Raw genomic sequence first — 22,190 nt, 5'->3', positions numbered from 1 at the left:
GTAGAGTTTTCAGTGCATTGAATCAACCAAACCTGTCTCCTTACTCGATTTACATTTCACAGACTAATATTATCTCGGGCTGAATTGAATGTAAGCGTCTCTCCATTTCACTTTCCCCCCGTATTCCCATTATTCCCGTAGGAGTAGTTAGTAGTACTTCAAAGTGAAATTGAGTATATGAGGCGTAGAATAAATTGAATGAACTCAAGGACTTTGCTTTCAGTGTTCTTCTTTATAAGGAATCTTCATTATGAGGAAACAATATGTAAACAATTTTGATTTTTCCCTGTCTTCCGGTCAACGAGAGTCCCACCAATCGTATTCTTTCCCGCGCGAAACGCTGATTGGTCATTGCACCGAACGAGCAGCGAGTGGCGGGAAATCTGCGCGGGTAGGGAAAATTAATGCAGTATTTTCCCCTGCTTTTTGATGCGAGTCGTGTGAGCATCTCTCGAAATTAATCGTTCATAGTTTTCATAAACACAGCTTTGCGTCTCGCACACCTCGCGAAATATCTTTCAATTTTTCATAAAATTTTGATTTTTTACGCTTTCCGGCCGACAGAGGCCACCAATCGCGTACTTTCCCGCGCGCAACGCTGATTGGCCGTTGCACTTAAGGAGCGGCGTTTGGCGGGAAATCTGCGCGGGAAGTGAAATGAGGCTTGTGGAGCGATGAAATAATGTAGCTATTTTTTTCAAGCTCTCCAGCTCTCTCTCTGACAACAATTTAGAAATTGTAGATGGTGATGGCTTACGAAAAAACGTAGCACACATGGAGCGGTCGTTCGATAGGCGGGCGGGGAGTGGAAATGGCCAATTGCTATCTTCGTCATAACCTCAAATACATGGGATCTTACTGGAGTTTTTACATAAATGATTTGGCGTTGAAATTTTAATCGTAAACTCACTTGAAGAAAGCTAGGTTTCACATCTTGACACAGATTTTCAAACGGTTGGTTGCGAATTTGATGTAAGTCATTGTTCAGCAAGAGTCCCATTAGAAGCCATGGTAACCGACTATCCTCGTCATAACCTAATTGTTGCTCCTAGTGTGTTACGAAATTCACCATTGGCGGAGCATAGGATCCCCCTATCTATAGTTTTTAGATCGTTGCTCTCTAGTCGATTTGTTACCACTGTGAAGAAATTGAAAGCAAACCTCATGCGAACTAATCCTGCGCCAAAAAGTTTGCGCATCGTGTATAGTATTGGCTTTAGTAAATAAATACAGGTTTCAAAGGATCAATGAAATGAGTTCCATGTGTAAGAAATGTAGGCAATTAGAAATGCAGAAAAATTGAAACTCATTGCAATTTTATTGCAATAAATTTCAATTACTTAGTGACATTCCTTCACTCAAAGAATGGTGAATAGACAGCATGCCCACGAATGGAGATAACACTCCGATATTGTAATAAATTTACAACGTGATTTCAACTTATTACGACCTATACTACTTGGGGAGGACTTGAAAATTTGAATAAAAATTAAATCATATTAAAAAAATGTTTAATTTGTGATTACCTATTAAAACGGCTATTAAAATGCATCCATCCAATCATGCAAAACTGGGTTCGGTTAAAAGGTATAACCAGAAACTTCGAAGTTATTCAAATAAACTTTTTATTTTTAACAATGAACATAAGATATTAAAGTATTTTTGGTACAAAAGTTACAGGTTTCTGGAAAAAGATTGTTTCCAAACTTCATCCTTCATACAAAATTCTAATTAGGTTCTTTGATTGATGATTACTTTTCATGGTCAACGCATGGATCAAATTTGAAATTAGTTCTAAATACTACAGTGTAAAGCCTAGTTTTCATTAAACATATGATGAACAATGAAATAAAAAGTGACATTTTGAATAAATAACCGGACGGTAAAAAAGGAATTACTTACAACAATTCAATAATTCAATTTTAAGGGTGAGTTTAAAAGAAAAATCAAGTTATCACAAAATTTCAGTTTAAAATGATTGCAATCTAATGCTTGTAATAAAATCTGAAAACGTAGAAGAAAACCGATTACTCTGCAACTGACTTTGACAGCTTCTGTAGAGAAACAGCTAACCTTCATTATTGTACATGCCAAATTTTTAAGCTTACTGATCTATTGACTTCATTGACTCCAAATAGAGTGAAAATAATACTTCGGAGACTTGAATAAAAAATTATCATAAAAACACAAGTCTTTTATAAATAGATTTGTCTCCACTTAGAAACAGTCGATAAAAACCAACATAACATGCATTAGTTTACTTAAAATTTTTGGAATATGACTGTCTTGCCTGCTAATTACTGAGACAAGGCTCAAACTTTCAACCGAGAAAAAACATAAAATATCCGAGAAAATTATCCAGGACAATGCTATTGCACTCAACTGTTAGTGTTTCTTCTAAAAAATCCCAGCCTCCATAAAACTAAGTTTCCCCAGACTACGAACACTGCATGCCCAAACCTGCTTGAAGCATGCTGAAAACTGAATAGCTTTGAGGCATTATACAAGAAATGTACTACATTTTGCAATAAGAAACTATTACATAATTCTAGTTCATTTTGGGAACAAGGTATATGCCATTAGTTTCCCTATGCAGATAGGTGCTTTTTTGTCTACTAAGCAGAAATGGTTTTTTCCCTATTGCAGATGAACTGTTATAGTGTTACACCAACTGTTGACCTAAAATTGAGACAAGAATCCTCGATTTTGAACAATTACTAAAGCTTTGCCTTAAATTGGTGCTAACAGTCTAATTAAGTGTCAGGATTTTCCACTAACACAGATGCTTCAGTAACATTGATAAATAAAACTACTACCCCATACGGTAGTAATGATACAAATTTTCGATCAGCAAAGACATTTGAGTCAGTGCAGTTAGTACTATCTTAGCTGTTTGCAAAGAACACCAACTGGCAGAGAAAATCAAGAAACCAAAATGGACAATGTCTGACTTATAAGTACGTACCTACATATTTACACAATAAAAAACCTTGGCTTTTGCAACGGAGTACAAAATATAAAAATAACAAGCAATGCTTAAGATCAATATCACTGTAGATAAATATTCATTTGCAAAGCGGACTGAATCAAAATTTTTATTCCCGGCATAAAACTTGCTATTTGTGCGAAATCAGGGCCAGAGGCGAGTTGAGTGTAGAGAGCAAGGGCACTATTGTAATCTCCCATTTGAATTAATTGAACTAGTTGATGGAGACTGGATAGTGTGTTGTTTGATAGCTGAAACCAAAGAAAAATTAGATGTTGAAAAAAAACTGGGAATTAAATGATAAGATGTAAATAAGTATTCAAATATAAAATCATCCGTTTTCTATTCTAATCTATTTTTTAAAGTATTATATAATTGTATAATTTTTAAATTGTCAAAATAACTGCTGAATCTAGCATTCAACAGTTGGCGAGGACAAATGAAACACATCAATGCTTGAAATGAGACAGTTGAGTTAGTTTTATTTTTTTAAGGATTCCAATAATTGGGCATACATTTGTAAGTTAATTCAAAAGTGCAAAATACTTGGGTAGCCATCGAGGAATTTGAGTGACACACATGCAAATCTAGCAAGTTATTACTCCTAAACAATAGGACTGCAGAATCGAAAGTAACAGAATACGCAGTGGCACTGAAATAGTGATCAGCTTTAGATTTCAGGTTGACTTGAGCTCGGAACTGTTACCGTCATCCTGCTTACGTCATGCAACTTGTGCCTTGTGTAGATGCCTGGGAAGTGGTTCTGTTCATCTACCTTTTGGGCATTTTAGGGCATGTGCAAAATAAGGTGTTATTCCTTCTAGAGGACCATTTTTAAAGCTTTCAACATACTCATCATTTTCTAATGCTATGGATGGCAAGAGACGACTATTTGCGAGTCAACTTTTCTTGAATCTGAATGACTCATGGAGGACAAATATTTTTGATAAAGAGAATAGCATACCTTAGATTCTCGTAGAGCATCATAAAGCGTTTCCAACTTGCGAGAAATTTCTTCCAGTTTTCTTTTCGATTGCTGGAAAAAAAAACCTTGTGTTATTTGCAAAAATTAGTGTTGGATGTTGTTGGTCAATCAAGGGTGCTAATCAAATTAATCTAAGTAATGAGAGATTTTTTTAAAGGAGCAGACCATCTGAGAACAACAAAAACTGAATTTCTGTACTAACAGTAAAACGAATAGTTTTGGAAGTAAATATATATGTAGTATTAATTTTATTTGTTCAGTCATTTTTTTTTTTTACTTTCTCCTTGGACTTTCAAAAACCGAGACACAAATTGAGAATGGAACAAGAAAAACATTTATGTTTTAAAATTACGTAAATATTATTTAGAGAGGATATAACCAGACACTTTGGTATAAAGTTTTCTGAGAATATTTTTGGTAGGGTATAGATAATCTATGAACAAGTCATCCTTGAAAAATACAGAATGAGACGAAAAATCTGCGACCTCGCAAACTAAGATACATGATTCGAGCCATGATTTGAGACGTTAGGCATGGCCCTACTTAAACCAATCAGACGAAGAGAATTTATAGGGACTTGAACAACTTTAACTTTACGACATGAAAACATAGCGATGACTAAGGAACAATACCACTTATCTGCAAACTAACAATTTTACAGAACGATGAAATAGCTTTGCCTTTTAACTTTTTAGTATTTTGAGGTTGGGTTTCCAATTTTTTTATACATTAAAATGTCATTATAGCTGTTCTATGCGGAGTTTGAAAAAACTAGAAACATTAGCTTGCGGGTTTCATACTGTAGAATGTGGCAAATTTGCTCCCTCATTTATGCCAAAAATGAGCGGGTATTTCATTTTTGTCAATTAAGCATAGTGTTCCTTAGCCCTTGATATCTCCTTAACCTTGTCAATGTGGGTTGAAAATAAATACTTACTGGATTTTGGGCAGTGTTGTAACATCTATTTCTCAGATCCTCGAGAACAGTTTGAAGTTGTTGGTGCTCGGCTGGAATTGGAGCTTTTGGACGAGGAGGTTCAGGCTCACTTTTCATTATTTCTGGTGCATGAGCAACCGCTTGCGGCTGATAAGTTGGCTGATAAGAAGGCGTTGCATTAAATTGATCCCTGTAGCCACCGTTCATCTGTAAATCCATTTTCAATAGCATTTATTTTTTAATTGAAGCTGGCAAACATTATTCTTTGCCCCTACTTATTTCATTAGTTTCCATAGTCTCTTAGTGGTTTTACTGCTTTACTATTTACTGGTTCAAGTGATAGAGGATGACTCTTGATTACATTATTCATTAAAAACACTTTTTTTCCCCCTTTGAAGGAAAAAAGACGTTTCTCCACTTACTCATGACTGACTGCAAGAGAAAAGACTTTAGAACTTGAATGTTTGCAAGTTTAGGAGAGCAATTTTCTAGTATTCCCGTTTTCAGAGTCCAGAAAATTGGGGGTTGTCCAGCTTACATGCTAGGTTTAAATAAACTTGGATTTCGTATCAACCTGAACACACCCCCTCAGTAAGCTGAGACTTAGTTTCAATGGATCACAAAATAAGCTATCAATTTAGGCATTCCGATAGATGTTTCTTCTACTAAATTGGACTTAAAATACGACTGATCCAACAAAAATTAATGATGTTTACTCTTAACCAAGTTACTAATGTTTTTATTTAGTATTGGAAACATACCTGAGGGTAGTTTGTAGGCGGAGACATCACTTGTTCCTGCGGTGTTGCTCCAAACAGAGGGTGAGTGATAGGATTCTGCGGTGCAAAATCTTGTCTGGACTGAAATAAAAATGGAGGAAAGAAAAAAAATTAGATTCGTCATGTATCATTCCATAAATTTTGCTGCCAAATGTGATACATGTAGCTAAATTTAATCTCCCCCAAAAGACAAATCAAATTAAAATTTAAGTTTATCACAGGTTTTTGGGACAATATATAAAGAAGAAGGAAAATGAAAGCACACCAACGAAAAAAAGAATCTGATTCCTTGGAATTTTTTTTGAGTGATAATTATTTGGTTTTGTTGAAAAATAATTCCTTGAAATCTGGAGCGAAAATGATCTATGGCATCCCAGAAGCAAAATGTGCACAATTCAGTTTATTTGTGTGCTCACAGAGAATAGAAAGCAGTACTTTAGTCGACAATTTGGAGCCTGAACTTGGGGAATTGAAATCTCGATTTAGCAAAAAGTTCATAAAACACAAGTTACTATAATGGTACCTAACACATCACCTTTTACAGTTACATTTTGATTTTCCTCCCTCAAGTTCTGATGTCTTATTAGATAAAAATAAACAAATAGGAAAGCGAAAGTCAGGTTCGCCATGCAAAGAGGTTCTTATGGGATGGGTACTTGTTGGTGTCAATAATCCTCTGTTTTAATGCAAAATTTACGCACAACCACAAATTTCAAACATAAAAAAATCTTTCAATGCACTTCAAACAAAATATTGGTTAGTTGAAATAAGTTACACGCTTCATTCCGAAGACAGAAATCAATAAAAACGTTCATGAAAGTTCAAATACCTCCTTCAATGATACATGTTTCATGAGTGCACCCCATTTCTTGGTGCCAGCATGTATTGGGGACATCTCACAACTCTTCTCTACGAACTAATCATCAAACTATTAATAATTTTAACATAATTTCATGATAAAAAGTTTCAAAAAGCATACCTTTTATGTCTCATGTCTTTACTCTTAGATTCATGGGACCAAACTTCAATTCATGGAGTGTCGGCTCAAAACCCTTTCAGTAAAACATTTTCAAGGGGGCGAGGGAAATGGGGCGGTTCAAATTAAGAACAAAACTCTCTAATGAAGAGCCCTAAATCATGAATAATTTTAAATGGAGCCTATAATAATGAAAAACTCTAATTTCCGAGACTCTACAAACCTCAGTTTAAATTGATGATGAAACAAAAAGACCTCTGAGAAGAGCTAGAATGGGTAATATTTTAATGTGACAATAGATAAATAAAGAAGAGAAACCAATATTGAGATGAAGAGTCTCTAACACTAGACTCTAAAATTTTAACTTTCGAGTCAATAAAATAACTTTTTGGTGACTTCTTCTTGCTTCATTGTTAAATAAGCTAACAGCCAATTTCTTAAGCAGACTTTTTCAGACTCGACTTTACATTTTAATATAGAGGATGTCTGCCTGAAAGTTATTTCCTCCGATATCTTTTCCGCCAACATATTTCTGTGTTTGTATTCTTACCATGCCAAAACAGCAAATGTGAGTGTCGCAACTACCTTTAAGGGATATTGCTGCAGTGCTAAAGCTACCTTTCATTTGCATACATTATTTGTGATTTGAGGTTTGTTACATAGTAGATGCTTAGATAGCGCCCTTATTATTTTCAAGCGATGAAGACACATCGTAGAAAACACAGGCTAAAATAACCTGTTTGACCTCGGCAAAAAACAGTCACTGACTGGATTTGAAGGAAGCTTGTACAAAATGAAACCATTTTTATTGTTTGAAAAAAAAAGGAATTAATGAATTCATTTTTTAAAAAAAAGGCTAAGATTATATAGATCAATGAATTGCCAGTTCATTTCCTCACCAAACTGATCTATTTTTGGTTATTTTCTGAGTTTATTCTAATGAAAAAAAAATGTACAAACCTGCTGCCGTGATGAGGCACTGAGAGATGGAGGGTCGTTCCAGCCTGGTGGAGCAGCATTTGTGGCAGCTGTCGGACCATAAGGTCTATTCACAACTGGAGGAACGTCTGCATTAGGAACAAATTGAGACTGAGCACCACCGTACATTGCAGAGGACGCTGGCGGCGTGAATGGCATGGAAGAAGCCGCAACATCACCGTAAGCGGGCTGATTAACATTCATAAAACCTGGATGGGCTAATACAAAACAAACCATCAATTGAGTGGAATCACTGCATTTAAGAAAATCTAATGTTGCTCATTATGTCCAAGTCATGAAAATACAGACTTGGAGTGAGAGCTTAAATTTCCTGGAGCAGCAAAAAAACTTGGCTCGAAGAAAATTCTCAGTTTTCTGGTTTTCAGAGTGTTTAAAAGCAAGTATTCATTTCCTAACCCTTCAAACACACAGGGTCAAAAAGTCTTAAAGTTTTGTCACCTTGTTAAAGGTAAACTCATAAAGTTGAAAATGAGACAATTTTTGGCAGGATTTAAGTCAAATTAGGGATTCTGAAAAAATAAAGTATGACTTGAAGTACAAACATACATACAGGTCGCTTTATAGTATTCCCTCGTGCGTGCACCTAACATCCACTGCTCTCTGTCTGATCACAACCCTTGAGGCATTGAGCACCTTAACATTTCTGTTTCAATCCCCTCCCTCCAACCTCTTATTGGGCGCCCTCTGCGCCTTCTCCCGTAGCTATGACTTGAAGTAAACTCTCGAAAAGACTAAATTCATACAAGCTTACGCACCAGGACCTGTGGAGAATGAGGGCTGAGCAGTGATTGGGGCAGGTGTCTGTGAGCGGTACCCTCCGTAACCACTCTGTACAGAAGGATCTACAACGTATTTGCTGCGACTTGATACACCACCTGATACATACGTTTAGCAAATTAATAAACACTAGAAAGCTTAAAAAGAAAGCAAGGGATTTAAAACACAGTTTCACACCGTATCTTTGAATTGATTCTTGAATGGACACCCGCAAAAAGTACTCACTGACAATAAATATTGGCAGATAAAATAATAGTAATGATGTGAGGGTCAAATGAAAGTAACAAAAAGATCCCTTCAAAATAAATTCTTTACACAGTTTTAAAACTCGGTCTCTTATGGGCACCAAGGAAAATAAAAAGACTGAACTTTGGGAGACTTCTATCTGGAAATTTAGAGGTGTTATGAGCAGAAATGTTTCATTGCAGAAAGAATGATTTGATTGACAAATTATCGGCCGGGCCAGTCATAAAAATCTTTTTTAGGGGTTCCTCACAGGCCAAGACAGGCATAGTGATCCATCTCCTCTGAGGCATGTATTCATCCTGCTACTAAGAAATAAGATCACTACCTGTGGGCTGAGAAAGTAATTATTGGTTTTATAGTATAGGCACAACCCACAAGTAGTGCGAGCATTGTAGCGGTTTTTGAAGAGCAATATTATCTCATTGTCTTCACATGTTAGTGTTTCTTTGGCTGTTTTGATGGTCTGCTAAGAATACAAATGCACCAACACATTTGCAGGGAACACTGTAGAAATAGTACATACATACCTTGAGCAGATAAACTGGGGCCAGGGCTACTTTTGCCACCACTAAAACTTCCTGATGCAGGGAGTGGTGGAGGAGGCAAGGCACTTGAAGCAGGCGTCACAGGATTCAAGGTGCTAGGAGCAGCAGTTGGCGGAGGAGCCATTGATGGTGAATTGAAGCTGGGCTGCATGACGGATGGAGAGAATGGTGATGGAGCAACAGGTGGTTTTGTTGTTGATCCAGGCGGATTGAACAAGGGAGTTGTCTGTTGTGCAGATCCGTACATAGGATTGAGATGATTTTGCTGGTTGTTGACAGGCGGAAATCCTGATGCAGGGGACTTATAAGAAGCTCCAGAGGGAGTGTACTGTCCGAACTGCATGGCCGGGGACTGTTGGAAATTTGATGTTGAGTAAGGTGGTATATTACCCAATGATTGTCTCCCATATAAGTTGTTCGACCGCACTGGCTGTGCGTTTAATTGTTTGTGGCCCAAAGCAATCTCTAATCGTTCTCGTAAGTCGTTTATTCGTTCCTCATCTGAGGAGCGTAAATAGTCCAGAGCTGCTTTCAGAGCACCTTGTGTGACAAGAATTTCAGCATACTGAGTCATAATGATGGCAAGATGTCCAGAGACATTGACTGGTTTACCACGTATCTGCAGGGCCTCCTTCAAAACAACAACTAGTTCAGCAATATCCTGAATTTTTGCTGGAGAGAATGAATCATTTTTCCATGCATCAGCAAGCATTTGGATGTTCCCAGCGCAGATATAGCAAAGCTCTGCTTTTAAGGCACAATTTGGACTTCCTTCCGTTTTCAACCGCTCTCCGAGTTTGACACAAAGAGCAGCTAGCTCATCATCGTTGCAATAAGTCAAGAGCCCTGCCAGAACTTCTTTCCAGCTTGAAACATCACAGGTGGAGACAACTGGCGCCCAATCATTTGTAACGACAGCCGATATAATACTAGACAAATTAGATCTTTGATTCTGCAACAACATAAAAAAGGGAATATTAATTGAACAAACTGATGTGATTAGGAATATGAACCTTGTATCATAACAGAGGAAAAAGGCTTGAAATTGCGAGTATGATTATTAAGGGTTGGGCCCTAATTTAAGCAATCGATTCTAGGAAAACTTGGTTTGTATAAAGAATTATAAAATAGTGCTGGCATGAAATATGATATGGACAGATGCAATTTCCAGGTGTACATAAACAATTTCTGATTGAACAAAATAAATTAATTAAGATCCTAGGAGGGCTTGAGCGCAGCTAGTTACAATATTCATTTGACCAACAGACCTGTCTCCATCATATTGAATAAGTCTTTTTCTTAAGCGCATCTGGGTGCAGCCAACTGAAATGGAATCAAATTACTACAGTTAAACACAAGGTTTTATCAAGGTCCATTTTCAAGGTTGAGATAGGAGCATAGGCACTGAAAACCTTTTTTTTCCTATCCTTCACCAAATCTTGCTTGCACTCAATATTCTTACACAAAACTTCGGAGTAAGAAACAATGTCTCAGAGCAAAGAGTTGAATCAGGGTTTGCTTATCATACTCTTGCAGCCCTCTGAAGAAACTCACATGAAAATATTTGGATAAGGTCCTAGAGTAGATTTCTTCACCCGCAGTTTTTGCTAGAACCAAAGCGTCCGCAAATCTACTTTCCGATAAGCAGACTTCAACAGCATCCTTGATGTTCCCCATCAATAAAGCTTTACAAATGGTTCCATCAACATCTAAAAACAAAATTAAAGGAAATCATGATCATATGACTTCATGAAACTCTGCCATCTATAACATGCATCACAATTCTTGCAAATAGAAGGCTTAAAAAATCTTCACAAAAACTACATACAAAACTAAGTGCTTCCAAAAATGCAGCATATACAGTGAAACCTCGATATAACGAATTTCTGGGGACTGGCAAAAAATTTCATTGAATCGAAAACCGCGGAAAACCCGATTTTAGGCCACAATTTTTTTTGGAATGTTCGGTTTTTTCCAGTTTTGTGTGCACCCCCCACCCGCTCTTAAATTATGACGATACTTTACGGAAAATCGGCGAAAAACACCCGGTTAGCATTTGATTAATAAAACTGCGCAGTGGTAGTGATGAGCACCCGGCAGGGGTTGAAATCGTACTGGTGACACTGTTCACGTAGCTTCTTAATCACCCCATTTACTCAAGGAAACATGTGCGCCTTGGAAATCCCTAATCCCGCCATATCGGAAGATGACTTTTGCACCGACACCGACGTACACTACGCGGGTGAAGACAAGCCCACTTTATCCCCAGCAGTGTTGCCAGGCGCGCGGAAATTCCTGTGCATTCGTTAAATAGAGTTTGATTTGCATGGTAAAGTTCATACTCGGACCGAAGATTTCCTTCGTAAAAGCGAATATTCGTTATATAGAATTCATTTCACATTGAAAAGATAGGGATTTTTTCGGGACCGCAAAAAAATTCATTAATTTGAAGAATTCGTTATATCGAAGTTTTACTATAGCTAAAAATAGGGTTAAGCAAAGGATCTTGGCAAAAATGACAGCTTTCCATTGACAAAGGACAAAATATTATTGATGTTGCAGGAAGTTTGAACTCGAAGGAGTCCTTGTACACACATTTCTATAGGTCTCGGTGGCAATATGGGTGTCACTGAGCTTCAATAATCTACCTTGGATGAATATTTTGAGTGAAGCTGTTCATTAAGATTTCTATTTATTGGATTTCACAGGACTACATAGGTGTTCAATCAAATAATTAGTTGTTTTTTAAAAGGAGTCTTGTCTGTTATTTGATACTGATGTTTTTTCCATTTTTGAGAAAAAAATATGCGGCAAATTCATACCATCACCAGAGGAAATCTTGATAGGTGAACTTTGCGGAGACAACGAGGACCTACTGATGCTATCAAAAGGCGAGGCTGAGTTCAAATTTGTTTCATTTTGTTGCTAAAACAGAAAAAAAATGGAAATTAGACTGCAAAAATTAAAATCTTAGAGAGATTTTGAAATTTTTTACCAACAGTCAATCGAAACTGAAAGTTCTACAATTTTAAAATTACATCACACTATACAAATTATGTATACACATGATTGAATAAAAAACTATGCGAAATTCATGCTATATTCAAATATGGGGATAAAATGTTTTCTTTCTGATTTGTTTTTCAACATAATTGATTTTTTGGTAGTTATTAGCAAAGGGCATTAATTCGTGAGAAAATAAGAAAGACAAGCATAAGACTTACGTCATTGTTGAACTGCGAGAAATTGTCTTTAGAAAAGTCTCCATCCGCGGGTTGTTTTATGCTGAGAGACTTGTTAACAAGCTTGCTTAACTGTAAAATTAAGTAGATTCATATTTTATAATCATAACAAAAACAAAAGAAAATTTCAATAGATAAAATATCTAAACCTACTCTCAATCACTGACTTCTGATGGTCATGCTGAAAAATAAAGGCAATAACTCTTTAATAAGTCTTTCGGTAGTATTGTAGTACCTTTTCATAAACTCATTAAAGTTCATTGCAAAGTGTAAGCTGCATGTTACACATAAAACGAAGCAACCTATATTGGCAGAGAAAAACAGGGGTTTCTGGACATTTCGTCAACAATTTTCCAAACCTTCATTCTTCCAAGACATTTTAAATTTTCATCCAAAAACGTCGTGAGCAATTGTCATTTGTATTTATAAGTGGACCAATTAACTTTAGATCTCAATTGGTAGGTGGACCAAAACTCTCCTGCCGAAAAAACGCGTGGACTTAAACTACTAGAAAAAACAGGTGCGCAGACAAAAATCGTTGACAAAATGTCATATAACCAAACCAGGTGACACTCTTCACACTGAGATAAGTAATCATGTACTTAAAAAATAATATCTCACATAGAAAAAAGTTCTTTGAAATATTTTAAGGATTTGCATGATAACTTTGTATAAGTTTTCAGCTTATTTTCTTACAAATTTTTCTACGATTTTATGTTCTCTACAGCATAGATATTGACCCAACTTACTTGATTACTTATTGATTCTTCTGTGAAGCCAAGCAAGTTCAACATTTGAGCTCGTGAATCCACTTGAAAATTGGCACCGATGAAATTCCATATGTCTTGCGTGTGCGGATCAGAATGCGATGCTACTTTATTTTGGCAATACTCTATGTACTGACCAGACTGCAACGCAACTTCTAATTCATCAGACCTTTTGATTATTTCAGGCTCTGTTACAACTTGACTCATGAATACTTTCTTTTCTGCAGATGTAAAAAAAACCAGTCTACCGCCAAACTAAAGAAAACAAACAACAAATCCTGAATTGAAAAACAGGGTAATCTAAAAGAGGAAAATTCATAAATTACAGAAAAAGGCAATCAGGAAAAATGTATGAGAAAACACTTAGATATCAAACCTAGTTATTGGCATTCTATTCAATATTAACTTCAATGAAAAGCAAATCCTTTGTCGATTGACAACTATACTTCAAAGTTTTTCCTTATACAGCAACATTGAATGGGTTTGTTGCACTTAAAAGATACAGCAAACTAAGTGAAATTGATACAGATAAAATTCCACAAAAATTATGTTTTTTAGGTGAAATTCTCTTTTCTATTTTCTTCAAGGAGAAAAAATAAAAAATTGTCATCAAAGGAACTTACCGCAAAAGAAGCTCCTGCAGGCCTAGATAGCCATTTGGGCGGTTTGCGTAAATCTACAACAGAATGATACGTGGGCTGATCGATTGGTTGAGCTTGTGTAAGTCGTTCCATTCCGGGAAATGAATCAGCTATCTGAACACATTACAATAATAATCATGAGTACAATGTAATGGACACCTTATAATAAGAGTTCAAATTAATCTATAACAGTAACATTTGGTTCATATAGTAATGTTTATAGCAGAGAACTTTGTATGTTATTAAAAGGTATCTGCTAGATCTATGGGAAAGTCTACCTAGAGGAGATACGATACAAACAATTTTTTATCAATAATTTTAATATTCAAAGTATAAATAACTTCAGACTGTATAAAAATGCATTGAGCTTCTACCTCTTTTCAGCGTTATTAAAACACTCAGCAACTTAAAATACCTGAATATGTTTGGGAGCCTTTTTTAATTTTGACCAATTTGACTGCATTTTCAACTGTTTCATAAACTTTCTTTCATTAATCTTTTCCTTTCTGTACTGACACATTCTCCTAGGAGCAGATTTATCGACTGACATTTACCACACGACAACAGACTAAGTATACTTCGGCCCTGAATGGGTTCTATAATTATGATGACAAGGCATCTTTGTATTAAAACTTTTCTGATGATTTGAGACCATTTTGACCGTTTACTTAAATTCACATTTTATTTATGCATTTTGCTCATTCATTCACAAAAATGAAAGGCCCAAGCCCAAGAAAGAGAGAGAAAGTGCAGGTTAATAGTATGAGAACTGTTACCTTGTTTGTAGTTGGAGCCTGACACTGACCACCACTTAGAGAATAGATGCTACAGTGTCCGTCAAAACTTGAATTAGAAATTAAGAAAGGATTCCGTGGACACCAACTAACTTCAAAACTCCACTGATTGCTTGTTGATAGTTCGCAGACTATTTCTCCTGTCTAAAAAAAAAAAAAAAGAACAAAGACAATGGACAAAACTTCTATGAACAACATTGAGTTTGAAAAATATAATATTCATTGGAAACAGAAGGATTTTAGACACTGTCTCAATAAAGAGGAGAAATAATGGTACTTCTTGTCACAAGTTGGCATGCTTTGATTAGAAGTTGATGAGGAATATGTTAGGAGTATCTAATATTTTTTTGTAGTTTATTTCACTGCAGTTTTGGCATAGGAACCATTCGCTTCTCGACTGATAATCAGTTGCTGTAAAGTAATCTAATGCAAAACCTCTCAAACCTGAAAGTTCAACAGATGCAAGAAGAAAATATTATCATTTAATTGTTATGTGAGATGGGAAGGGGAAGGGAAACTCTCATGAAGGTTGCAACCACCTTGTCCTTCATTCATGTTATTTTTCTCTGCTTATAGAGATTTGTGGAGATCTAAGGAGAGAGATTTAGCCCCCCTTACCTTGAATAGGTATCATAATTTTTGAGCATCATCAGCAAATGCAAGAGATATTCAGTTGATTAATGTGATCAGTATTAAAATGACCGCTCGCTTCTTTACACAAAGTGTAAAATACAAAAACAAGACATCTCCAGGAAATGGAGTGTTTTCAAACTTCAGGTGCGCGTGATGAGCGTGGCTGTTTTTGGCACTTCTGATCAGAAATTGAAAAAAGTCTGACGGATTAATTTTCCAATGAATAATCAGAATTAAAAAAATTGGGAGTTGGCAAGTTCTTGTGCTATTTGATTTAATTGCCAAAAATTTACAGGGCTGTGTATTCAACTTGACTCCATCAATTATGGAGGCCAAAACCTCGCTGAAAACAATCATTATGAGTTTGAACACTGCTGCACAGAGGCTAGAAAATGCATCAAAGATCACTTACATGAATAACTGTATCAAGCTGATGCAGAGGGCATGTCTGACTAGATCACTGGTGTTCTGACTCAAAATATACAAACCTATAAACTCATGAGAAATATTTTAGAAACTGAAAACGATTGCATTAACAAACCTGATGAGAACTGTTGGGGTTCCACACAAAAAGTTTGTCATCTTTGCCACAACTAGCTAATAGATCTGAGTCTTGACTGCACCAACTTATTGAAAGTACTCCTCTGAAACACGCAAAAAGATCTTTTCATAAGACTATTCTGCTGTAGAGGTTGAGAAAAAACTTTTCTCACTTTTTGGACAATTTTTTTTAAAATTATTGACTTACTTGTTTTAGAGCTTAGGTAGAGGCATCAGTAAATGGTGCAAACCATGCTAAAGTGGTGAGTAAACATAAGTACCAGTCTTAAATTTTTCTTGGAATACATTGATCTTTACTTACACCGCTTTTCTGACACTTGAGAATTCTGACTTAAGCCTATTCTCTACTTTAAATTTCTTTTGACTTTTCCCAGTGTGTCCTAGCATTTGCAAATTCCCAAGTTTATTCCTGGTTGTCCCTGACAGGAAACATTTTGTGAATAATCTAGGTTTTTGCTGACTTTATGAAATTTCCTGATTCTTCCTGGTTTTCCATCACACTTAAGAATTCCTACCTTTTTTAGTTCACTTTTAAAATTCCATGACTTTTTGTGGTTCTCCTTGACATTTAAAAGTTTCCTTGTTTTCCCTGGCAATTCATAGCCTGAAAGAGGACGGCCGACCCGCAAAATGTTGTCCGGACAAAGAAGTAAAACAAAGAAAGTCTGAAGATTTTTAAGTTTGCGATTCCCGTTTCTTTTGTTTAGGTGCAACAAGTTAGGCTAATTATCGTTAGAGTCATTTGTAAAATGGCTTTTTAGGGCAGCAAGTATTTTCCTTGGCTCAATCAGAGACTGCAGGAGTTAGTTGTATTCTTGTGGTACTGAAACCAATTTTTCTTGATATGATGTTTAAAGGGACGAGGAACACTTGAAAATTCATCTTTAAAAACTTTAAAATGTTGATTGTTTCACCTCTGTTCAAAAGTTTGGTCTTAAATATTAGAAGTTGCATCATGTGGACACTGAAAAAAACCAGTATGATAAACTGTGAAAGAAGAGAGGCAAAAGGGATTTATACCTTTGATGACCCTCTAACGTCTTGATTGGAGAAGTAGCAAACCGAAGATCCCATAGCTGTATGACAGGACTTTGGTCTTCTTCAGAGGCTAAACAAAGTTGAGTGGCGACATCCGGATTCCAAGCTACAACTTTCCACCTCACCTGTTAAACGCCATGACAGAAAGTTAATTTCACGTAGAATTTGAAAAGGTAGACAGAGAATGGACAGCTTTAACTGGAATCAACTGAGCTGAATAGCTAACCTACTTTCTTCCTTTGTTTCACTTTTTAATAAAAAGCTGAGCAGAATTCTACCATAAAGTTTTTGTAATTTTGTCCTTATATGATCATTGATCATGTTCTTCATAATCTGGAAAACATTAAGTGCTAGATACAATTTTGCTAGATCTGGCTCGATAATTTTGTCACCTTCCAGACAAAAAGTCACGAGTGCTATTGTTGATGAATTGGAATATGCCTAGAATGATTTTTTTGGTTCAGAACTTTTCTGTTTTAAAGATAACAATTTAGGTGTCACATTTTCTAATTTTTAACATTTCGAAAAACATTCATTGCCTATTGGTTTATTTACTTTTGCTAAAGAAATTAAAAACAGTTTATTACAAGCACCAATAGGTCAAAAAACAGAGTGTCACAGGCGCCAAAATGGACATTTGACTTGACTTTCCACTTCAAAGTTTATCCAAATCAGATGCTGAGTGATCCTGAACTTGTGATCAAAATTTCAAACCTATGTCGAGTTTATTACAGCCGCAATTAACTTTTTCCGTTTTACATTAGTCTTTTGGAGATAAGCACTCAATTGGAACTTGTGATACTTTGGCCAGGAGGTGACGATTTGCGTTACTTGTCATTTTGACCCGCCATGCATTATTTATTGTGCCTTGAAGATTTGGCGATTCAATGTGAATTTATTCTTACTTTTAAAGGTGATTCTGAATATTCTTCCCTGTGGAGCAAGTAATAGATACTGGTAGCACTTCGTAACGAAATCTTAGATAGTTTCAAGTTTTCAATTTTTTCCTGTATTTCCAACTAAGATCACTAAGAGGACTGTTCAACCTTTGGTTTATTTAAAAAGTACGATGAAATTTATTTGAAGGGAACTTAATTTAAATTTTTTATCTGCAGAGCTCTATTTTTGTTTGAAAGGACATCTATTCCAGTTTAATCTGGGTCTAACGGAAATGCACCTAGTCACACCAAGTTTGAACTAAGAAAAAGAAATTTGAAGTTTAGTCCCTCCATTAGACTCAATTTTAGGGGCAAAGCTCAACAACTGTTTAATGTTCAAAATATTTATTCTCTACTAACTAAATTCAAAACCACCCTCGAATCACATTCCTCCAAAATGCAACTTGATGCAATACTGTTAAACTGCGTCCAAACAATATATGACACATAAGTAAATAAAATAAGGACTTCAGATACTTACACGAGATGTGCTGTCACTAAGTTTGATGATTGGTTCATTTTTCCTTAGATCCCAAACAACACATCGAGTTGGAAATGTCGAGGCTAAAATATGTTGAACTGTTGTGAAAATAAAGGGAGAAAAAAGATTACTTGAGATTTGCAGAACATAAATAAATTGTAATGTGATTTATCAGAAAAAACATAAAATGTCAAGCCTTCCCATTTTAAAAACCCTTTGAGGCCTTCCTATTGTTGCTTGTCATCAGTTGCAACTCACCTGGTTGCAAGGCTAGAAGTTTTTTCACTGTTGTGCATTGGGGTCCCAACTTGTTTTGATCCCCTCAAATGTAACCAAGGCATACTGAAAGTGTTCAAAATGATCAAGTCACTGGTTATACATTGAGTTAAATTGCACTTTCAATCAGAACTTGTACAAGAAATAACATTTCTGGAGAAATTGATTGCATTTCTAAATAAAATAGTAAGGTCTTAGTGATTGAAATTGATTTTCTTCCTAGAAATTATTGAACGGAAGAAAATGAATGAAAAAAACTATACTTCTATTTTTCAATTTTTGTTGTATTTCCATCAATTAAGAGGGGAAGGGGTGAGTCTTGAAAAATTGCCAACGTCCTATTTTTAATATAGATTCCACACAAGATCCAACAGAGGTAAATACAAGGGTTTATTTTAAAGATGTAGTGACTGAGTAATTAAGTTTTCTTTACAACTATAATTCTTCAAATTTAGGTACATCGATACTCCTTTGCTTACAACCAACTATTTTTTTCTTTCAATTCTTCACTTCTCCAACCTTTCAACTCGTAATTGATTCAGAAATGAATATTTGTGCCGATGTAGCTTTGAAAAAAGCTTCTCTTTAAAAAGTCTTCTTAAAATTAGAAAATAGATAGGGGAATACCTTGCGTGTTCCACGCCACCCAAACAACATCTTCTGCAGGCTGGAACTTTGTCCCTGGTGTCATTGGGACACTTGTGTTATTCAAATCCCAAATAAAGATTTCAGAGTCTGAGGCACCAGTAGCAAGAAGGTTGGTCTGAAAAACAACACATACATAGAACAAAGTTGTTGTTTCAAAATTATAGTATTGACAAAGACAGGGGTCATTGAATGTTAGGAGCACATAAAGATCTTTCAGAAGTTAGATAATACGTTGGTTGCATGCAAGAGACGCAGCTAGGTTAATAAACTTTCAAAAGGTAAAATTGCACAAAAATCACAGTGGGCTCATGGAAAAAGTCTGAAATCCACCCTGCAGTGTGCAATACGGTGGGCCAAGAAAATTGCTTTGTCTGGAATCGTTTGCGGATAGAAGGGATATAGGGTTACTACGATGCACATTGCTCTAAATCAAATCAAATTTTTTTAATTTTCCGAGGTTCCAAATTGAATATGTACATTTTTGTTTCCACTAATTTCATCAGTTTGTTGTCAATTTCACCTCATAGTTTTTGATGTATGGACTTTTTGCCCAACAGCTAAAGAAAATACTTTAATTGAGCATAAAAAGTGGCTTTTACCAGAAACTGAGCCCAACACTTTTTGGAGTTCGAAAATTGATGTAGATAATTAAAGTTTCTCGATGCATGCAATTTTTGAACCCTGATAATTTAACAAAAATGCAGAAAGTTATTGTCTAAATTTCCGATCCATGTTTGCTTATTAAGCACAGAACTTACTTGAAATGAGTTGAATTCAATAGCCCTAACAGCTCCTGAGTGCTTGTCTTGTCTAGCAATGATGCTATTTTCTCCTTTGAGCAATTTGGAGACATTGTACATCTGAACTCGGCCATCATCACAACCACCTACGATTATTCCATCTGCATTATCGGAACCAAGACCACAAGCTCCCCATGCTAACTTATGAAACCTGGAAAAAACAAAAGCAAAGATAAAAAACTTTAGGATACCTATTCACTGACCTTTCATGACAGATTATAATTCATGGAATCAGAGGAAATAATCGAAAACTGCGTTAAGAGTCAGTAAAGTCTTAAATAATTTTTGAGATAAAACTTGATGACACTCTAAGAAAGCCTCCTCATATGCAGTGCTATTTTAACGTGCACAGGTGTCTGGATATGGATATTTGATTTATAACAAATTTTGCACGAATTTCAAAGATTAAAAGTGTGGAAAGCAGATTCTACTAGTCCGAATATGTTGAGGACAAGCAGAGGTAAATCAGAAAGAAAAACTTTTTGATGGAAAATGTAACCAGAATTTCTGGAATCAAAATACTTCAACGACCAAAAATTTTATAAGAGTATCATGTTATCAAAAAATAGGGATTTGCCTTCAGAACTGACACAAATCCCAAAAAATTGAGTTGGCTATTTTAAAAATTATTTTTAGCTTTTGAACAATTTCTGACTTCCTCTCGTGAAAATTTAGCTTTTGATAATGAAAACTGCAAGTGAAACGTTAAAGAGATGTTAATACTTGTGTTCATTCGGAGTGGATGCAACTAAAGTCATGTCCAATCCTGGCTCTGTCAAGTTCAAAGAGTAAACTTCCAAAGCGGCTGCGGTGCTGAAGGAGGCATCAAACTGTTGAGCAGCAGTCCCGGTCGCTAGCAAAATTGGGTGAAGTGTGGCAGGAGACCATGCCACATTCACAGTTCGATCCAGCTCCTTGACTTTCATTTTACCAGTTTGTATTGCTTTGCTCCTGAAAATAAAACATAAACAAATTACAAATGATGAGTTGATAAGGATGTTCATTCGATATACATTCCATGCGTCCAGATCCTATTGCTTTGGAAATGAAATGTAATTCAAAAAACATTTCCAACTTGAGTCTCATTGATTACACCTGGACATCATTGTCATAACAAGGAACGGCATTTAAGCTTGTCGAGCAGTATATCCTCCCATGATTACATGTATCGAAGGGGAGCTAGGACAAGTTTCATAGGTCAAGCACTTTTGGATACGAGGATGTTCACAAAAAATAACATACACCCAAGGATATAGATTGATGTTTCACCCTTCGGAAGGGAATGCAAACAGTAAATTCATACATGTAAACACTCGCCATAACCTAGCAAATTCAAACTGTATTTTGCCTAAAGAGAGATGAATAGTCCGTAAGATTTTTTGGGAGGAAAAATCGGGATCTATGAGTATGATACTTGCTAAGGATTCAGTACCTATTTTATTCCTAAAGATCTTTACCATAGAATGCAATGAGAGCCTCCAGAGAGTAACTTAGATTCGCCGATCACAACTGAGAGACAGTTATGGAAGTCTTCTGGCTGTGAGAAAAATGATTCACCGTTCTTCTTTTGATAAACTTCTAGCTGCCAATTGTGCTCAAAGGCCTAGGAATAGATTTTGTTCATCTAGACAATTGGCTCTTATGAGAGTCTTCGCCTAGGGCAGACGCAGAGGGACACTCGATAAAAATACCATCTGACTGCCAAGAGAGAATCACTCAATGAATAAGTATTGACATACCGGCAGGTACGCTGAAAGGAGGCCTCATAAAACGTTAATCGCCAAAAGCGGAACGTACATTGAACAAGACTGATAATGGCTCAGAACATCTTGGAGTTGTTGATAACAAATTGTCAAACAGATAACACACACGCAAACTACACTGGTAGAGAGGCTAAAGAATTCTAGAATTACCTTTGAAACTAAAGATAAATCCCAGGCCTTACGTTTAATTAACACATAGAGCACTAAAATAAGTACAACTTGGACTAAAAAATAAAGAAAACGCAATGAAAGAAGAGATAATTGGCTTTTCGGCCGGGCATTACACTCCACTTCCAACGTGGCTTAGGCGAGACGAAGGGCGAGCTTCACAAAATAAACAGGTCGAATGGATCCAAAATGATCCAAACAAAGCACTTG

At 36.0% G+C, this 22,190-nt stretch overlaps 1 protein-coding gene across 3 annotated transcripts; it reads right to left on the bottom strand.

The window, feature by feature from the left end:
* Window positions 1–1,601: 1,601 nt before the first annotated feature.
* On the bottom strand, window positions 1,602–22,141 carry Sec31 (secretory 31). Of its 3 annotated transcripts, none has more exons than XM_072298004.1 (20): window positions 21,789–22,141; window positions 20,773–21,000; window positions 20,008–20,200; window positions 19,229–19,364; window positions 18,326–18,423; window positions 16,889–17,031; window positions 15,849–15,951; window positions 14,657–14,818; window positions 13,863–13,994; window positions 13,222–13,494; window positions 12,455–12,544; window positions 12,053–12,155; window positions 10,785–10,939; window positions 9,213–10,182; window positions 8,418–8,537; window positions 7,624–7,859; window positions 5,671–5,768; window positions 4,909–5,125; window positions 3,951–4,022; window positions 1,602–3,237 (listed from the first exon to the last, which is right to left on the bottom strand). In XM_072298004.1, exons 2-20 carry the CDS (start codon window positions 20,973–20,975, stop codon window positions 3,049–3,051), a joined length of 3,693 nt encoding a protein of 1,230 aa, XP_072154105.1. In that variant the 5' UTR covers window positions 20,976–21,000; window positions 21,789–22,141; the 3' UTR covers window positions 1,602–3,048. The 3 variants fall into 3 exon arrangements, with proteins under 3 accessions (XP_072154105.1, XP_072154104.1, XP_018896179.2); XM_072298003.1 differs by having other exon boundaries at window positions 21,963–22,141; XM_019040634.2 differs by having other exon boundaries at window positions 4,909–5,115; window positions 5,670–5,768; window positions 21,963–22,140.
* Window positions 22,142–22,190: the final 49 nt, after the last annotated feature.

The sequence above is a fragment of the Bemisia tabaci genome, chromosome 3, assembly GCF_918797505.1.
Source record: "Bemisia tabaci chromosome 3, PGI_BMITA_v3".
Classification (NCBI taxonomy): domain Eukaryota; kingdom Metazoa; phylum Arthropoda; class Insecta; order Hemiptera; family Aleyrodidae; genus Bemisia; species Bemisia tabaci.
The sequence above is the reverse complement of the archived record's forward strand: the minus strand, read 5'-3'. Positions and strand labels throughout refer to the sequence as shown.